The 6,080-nt window shown below is 31.9% G+C and overlaps 1 protein-coding gene across 1 annotated transcript in view; it reads left to right on the forward strand.

Annotated features, from left to right (window-relative positions):
• LOC110027745 (DNA (cytosine-5)-methyltransferase DRM2-like) overlaps positions 1 to 6,080 on the forward strand; it is a 27,849-nt gene that overhangs the window by 6,886 nt on the left and 14,883 nt on the right. The window contains exons 2-4 of the mRNA XM_020729287.1: positions 1,085 to 1,165; positions 1,329 to 1,425; positions 1,510 to 1,556. Of these exons, the coding sequence (XP_020584946.1) occupies positions 1,085 to 1,165; positions 1,329 to 1,425; positions 1,510 to 1,556 (225 nt within the window). The remainder of the gene's footprint in view (positions 1 to 1,084; positions 1,166 to 1,328; positions 1,426 to 1,509; positions 1,557 to 6,080) is intronic.

A 6,080-nucleotide genomic window follows, 5' to 3' on the forward strand; every position in this document is an offset into this window, starting at 1 on the left:
TCCTCTATATATATATATATATATAATGCCATCACCACAATATCATGAAAATATTATGATTTGCATTTGTTATAATATATGACACAAATATAAAATAGAATGAGGTATACACTCCATCAAAACTTTTAATTTCATTTCCTTTCTCTTGGAAATCTCCAAATATACAAAACCCTATAAACTATATCAACTCCCCATGCACCCTCTCTCTCTCTCTCTCTCTCTCTCTCTCTCTCTCTCTCTCTCTCTCTCTCTCTCTCTCTCTCTCTCTCTCTCTATCCTTGTAGTTCGCTCAGTCCGTGGCAGACTTTTGGCCATTGAACCCCCTTTTTGAGCGTGTTCTTATTGATTCGGGTAGGATGCATCTCCTAATTGCTAGGGGATGTTTGCTATCTATTGTTATAAAATTTATCACCCAAATATTTTTTCATATCCTATCAAAAATATCATTATCGCTAACTGTGAGGTACATATTCTCAAACAAAAAAATTTACATAAATACCACCGAACAATTACAATTTGATATTTATACATATAACATTTTAGTTATATCTTCGCATAAAAATGTGACTTTCACTCAAGTAAGTAATAGTGGTATTTTTTGGGTATGATGTTAAAGAGTTGTGTGGTACACATATAAATATCAAAATTTAGGTGTTAGATATGTAAATATACAAAAATTGTGGGGTATGTATGTAATGGCCTCCTTTCAACTATAATGAAAGTGACATGAATCCAAAAATCAATGTTTAGGTTTTAGATATTTAAATATGTTGGAATTGTGTGGTATCCATATAAAAATTCCAGTTTTGAATTACTTTGGGAATGTCATAGATAATTCTGAAGGAGCAAAACATTGAATTTACTCATCTCATAACACTTCTAAGTGGAGCAATAAGACTGCTATTTCTTTCATTGCAGAAACATTACTGAAAGCTTATTTGCTTTGTATTGCAGTGGGATTTTAGTGGAATTTGCATGAGCATAGAAATATTTTGAGGAGAAAAATGGTTGGTTCTTTCTTGATGCACTCCTTCCAATGAGCAAAAGCTCAAGAATTTATTTGGTATTAACTTGATTTATTTAGGATGGAGATAGTGACAATGATAGCGATTTTCACTGGACTGATGATGATGAAAATAAAAGCCCTACAAATCTTTATGGGGAGGTAATGTAATCCACCCATGAGAAACATGGATTTCAGTTCATGTTTGTTGATAAATGTGTCAATCATACTAACATTTCTCTACTCTTTCTCAATTTATAAATTTGTCAATCATATATATATTGTTTGGCTATTTCATGAATAATTTTGGCTGAATTTTTTGAAGGCTTCTGAGGCAGGTCCTTCTCGGCCTAGTTTATATTCCCATTTCATTGCAATGGGGTTTAGTGGAGACATGGTTGAAAAGGCCATTAAGGAAAATGGTTGGTTATTTTGTTGAGATTAGTTTGTATGATTCTGATAAATTAGTTGCTTATGATGGTTTTTCGTGTTCTTATTGATTGCAGGAGAAGGAGATCCTGAAGCTATTCTTCAAATTCTACTAAATTCATCAGTGAGTTTTATTTGAGCTTATATCAAATGTATAATGTCGTTTGACTGGAGAACTTTATGATTTGGGCATATATGATGAAAGCATGACTATTGTTTGCATTATTCATGGGAATGTTAGAATTAGGTGTGAAAGATATCAATAAAATCATATATATTTCACATTGTGATAAACTCTTAGCATGATATTTTTGTAACGGTTGATGGTTATATAACATGTATAAATGATTTAATTTAAATTTTATATTGTTTGGTTATTAGTGTCTAATATTTTGCTAGCGCAATTTACTAAATATTTATGAATAAAACATAGCATAGTAGCCCTGTCTAACAATTTTTTGTTAATTTATGAAAATTTATTCACAGCATACTTGGATTAAGTCTGCACATGGGAGACATGCTACAATACATATGAGAAAGGCCTTTGATGGTTCGTTTTGGATCTCAATTTTTTTCTTTTTTTTTTAATTGGAAAATAAGGATTCATGATTAAATTTCTATAAATGCACCTTCCTAAGATCACACCTTTTGCTAGTTTCTTAGCTTCTCCTTTTTGTTTCATCTCATTTAGACCACTCCTTGACTAGTTGCCTCCGAGCTACTATAGGTTTGTGCTAGCTATCTCCCTTCAACACTCTTAGAGTTTTGCCTTCTCCATGCCAGTTCATTGATCTTGGACCATGTAATCACTATCTGTTGTACATGCATATTGATGGGTTGTCTATTATTGTGAAGAAATCAACATTTCTATCAATGATTTTCAGTCCCTAATTTGGTATGTTTCTTATAAAAACTTGTTGAGGATTATATACATTTAGCACAAATGGTATAATAAAATGCTTTTAATTTATTTTCCAATTCATGCCATGATATCACCATACTAGAGGGTTTTTCTCGGTTATTTTCTTCTATATATTTAGTTGTTTTCCAATATAGAAATCATTTTATTTCCTCAATTTTTGCTTCCTCAAATACACTGTTGCCACGAGTTTCCTCTCCATGGGCAACAATAACAATGCTCATATTTCTTTTGTTTCTAGTTTACTTTGTACTAAAGGATAGAAGATTATTTTTTTATCCATCTATCTTCTTCTCCCACATCATCATTAACTTAATTTAAAATTATCCCCTCTTCTTCGTAAAAAAAAAAATTAAAAATTGAATGGCACTCCGTATTTCTTTTTATAACTAAACATGCCAAATAATGTCATTTGTAGATATATATTTTTATTCAAGAAGCTGAGTTTATATTTCATATCCTATTCATGCCTATGACATTTCTCTAAATATTAGAAGTAAATTTAATATAGTTTTCAATTCTATTGCTCACAAGAAATCTAATAATGAAAATAGCAACATAAAAACGATAAGGTTGTGCACTAAATGCCTATTATATCCTCTATCTTACATTAAATCGTTTAAGAATTTCTCATCACTTCTTAAGCTTTTATGATGTGCTTAATCATCCTTTCAAACCCTTAAGAGATTGTTTGATCTATTGTCTAATGAAGAATAGGCAAAAGTCACGAGATTGGAGATATACGCCCTACAGATAAATAAAACATGAAAGATTATTGGAGTTTTCTAAATGAATGAAATCTATAGGGTCCAAGTGAGTGTTTAAAGCAAGATATAACATCATTGTACTCTTGACAGATATAAGGAAAGATTAATAGTGAAGGGCTACACTTAAATTTATGCAATAGGTTATCACGAGACATTTGCTCTAGCTCTAAATGTAAATACAACAGAAGTTTTGTTATCCTTAGTTTAATGTTTGGAGCTTTGCCTCAAGTGTGGTAAACTCAGTTCTTATATGATACTACTGAAGATCGCCAATAAGTTGTCTATCAAATTCTTCACTACTTAAAAAGGCAAATGTTGAACGGGGAATTTTGTTTAGAAGAGACATGGAATTGGAACACCAAGCTTATAGAGGTGCATATTATGTAGGTTTACGTGAAGATAAGAGTTCCACCTCTTGATATTGTACCTTCTTTGGATGTAATTTTATCACTAGACGAAGAAAACAATGAAGGAAGATTTACATACATACCACTAAGTTCCTATGTATTTGGATATCTAACATCTACCCTTTAATTTTTACATATATACCATCTTACATATGTATAACAAGGCTATTTCATAATTTAAAAGTTATGACGTGATATTCTTATTTGTTATAAAAGATTTGGGTGGTAGAAATGTGAAAAAAGCAATGTTTAGATGTTAGATGTGTAAATACATAGGAATTGGGTGGTATGGATGTAGTGCCCCAAAAATAAAATGTTGTGGCGAGTTCTGATGTAGAAGTAGAATTCATAGTAATTTCAAAGGCGACATGAGTTATTATGATTGAAAATTCTCCTAATAATCTACAGACAGCGTGGGAAGAGTCCATGAAAGTTATGTGCAAGTTATTAAATACTGCATAAAGTTCGTGCAACATAATATTATGAAGTATTTTGAGATGGCATTTCATAAGAAATAGTTAAAAATAATTTATTTTGTACACTATGTGTGTCTACTATTGATCAAATGTTTAATGCCTTCATAGAGGGATTCAAAATTGTATAGTTTTAAGGTGAGAATGAAAGGTATCAATTTATCAGCTTTTGGGGAGTTTTGGAAGGCGTCTTGTTGAACAATATTTGATTGCTCAATTAATGAATGAACTAATTTCTATCAGTGCTTGATATGACCACTGGGGATTTATGTAAGTATACATGTCAATCAAATAGTACACAGATCTAAGTCTGTGTATCGCTCTTATGAGACACGGGTTAACTTCCCAAATCTGGAAATATTCTAGTTTACTGATCGCAAATCCAGCTTAAAATTTTTTTAATTTTGGTGAATTTTTCTAAGTCCTTAAACATCATTTTTGCAAAATCCAATTCCTAGAGATTAAGGTGAGAGTAGCTATCAAGTGAGGGATTCTCCCTGATTTGGATTCTAGATACCTAGGGTTAACTAAATGGCATAGTTAAAAGATACGACCAGAAACAAATCTTCTTCTTAGCCCCTTTCGGTGGTCAAATATAGGTTTGTAAAGTCAAATCAAACTTTATATTCATAAACTATGCAAAATTTTCCAAGGGCCCCACATTTCCCTTTTCTTTTACACTACCCTAGAAGAAATATTTCTATTCTGGTACGTTAATATGTGTTAACCTAGTCATTCTATTATGTTTCCTACTGAAATCCAAAGTTTACAACAAATTTTAAAAAAACAACTCGCTATGCTAAATGTAAATGAAGTATAAAGATTCACACAATAGCTCAAATAGTTCCAAAGCAGTCACATCGACAAAAATTAAGCTCTAGAACTTCTAATCAACAAATTAAAGGAGAAAATATGAATTAGTTACTATACATGCTTTGAAATACTAAATTTCACATTTTATTAATCAAAGCAAAACAGAATATAAGAGTTAGAACGAAAAAACTAGAAAAAGTATACCCTTGAAGTGCCACTTCAGATCTCCACTACTCCTGCACAGTACAATGAAGAACAATAAAAATTTATGGACATATTAGTCAAACCTCCCTGCAACTTTTCTCACCCTCACCCTCACCCTCACCCTCACAATCCTCTCAGACTTGCACTTACTCTCTTAAAGTTTTTCAAACTTTGCACACCATCAAGCGCATTTCAATCTTCGTATTACACCCATTTAAGCTTGTGCTCATGATACAACGCGAAATGAGATTTCTAAACCATAATCTCAAGCTTAGAGGCCCAGATCCAACCCTTTGAAGCCTGTTTCTCGCTTTTGGGTTCCCATATGCCCATAACTGGCACATAGGCGCATGTGGCTCTGGTTTTGGGCACCTAGGTGCCCGGGGCTGGAGCTTAGGTGCAGTCAATTGGGCACCCAGAATTAGCACCCAGGCTCCGATTCAGCCCATTTCAACCTGATTTTGAGTTTGTTTGTTCTCATTTGCTCTTGAAGCTATCTAACATAGGTACAATGCATATACAATCACAAATACCATGAAAAAAAAATAATGACACAGATAATATTGATATAACATAGAAATATCATGCACGATTGATATACATAAGTACCATAATTAAAATCATTCAATAAAGTTCATTCCTAGAAAGTCTTCTTTAGCAATAACTCAAACTAATTCTTGGATGTTAAGAGTTTCTTATTCAAAGCAACTTCATTTTTTAGATATATGGTTCCTTTCACATACATGTTTCATTTTTGGTATATGTTTGGTTTCTTTTCTAGTGTACAACTTTAATAAGATCAAATGTTGCTTGCAATTTTTAAGTGAGATCAGTACAATTTTCTTGATTTTGCATTTAATTAGATATTCTTTATTATACAATCATGAATCATTATGCAAGTCTTCATAATGCAACATATGACATTTAAGTTTTCTCTTCATCAAACTTCTTTTTCATTACATAGGCACTCACTAGCACAATAACACTTAAAAATATGCCTTGAAAAAAATTTTATATATATATATATATATATATATAGCTCACGAGCGGGTAAGAGAGGCAGGG

This window comes from Phalaenopsis equestris, unplaced genomic scaffold, assembly GCF_001263595.1.
Source record: "Phalaenopsis equestris unplaced genomic scaffold, ASM126359v1 Scaffold000440, whole genome shotgun sequence".
In the NCBI taxonomy this organism is placed as follows: Eukaryota; Viridiplantae; Streptophyta; class Magnoliopsida; order Asparagales; family Orchidaceae; genus Phalaenopsis; species Phalaenopsis equestris.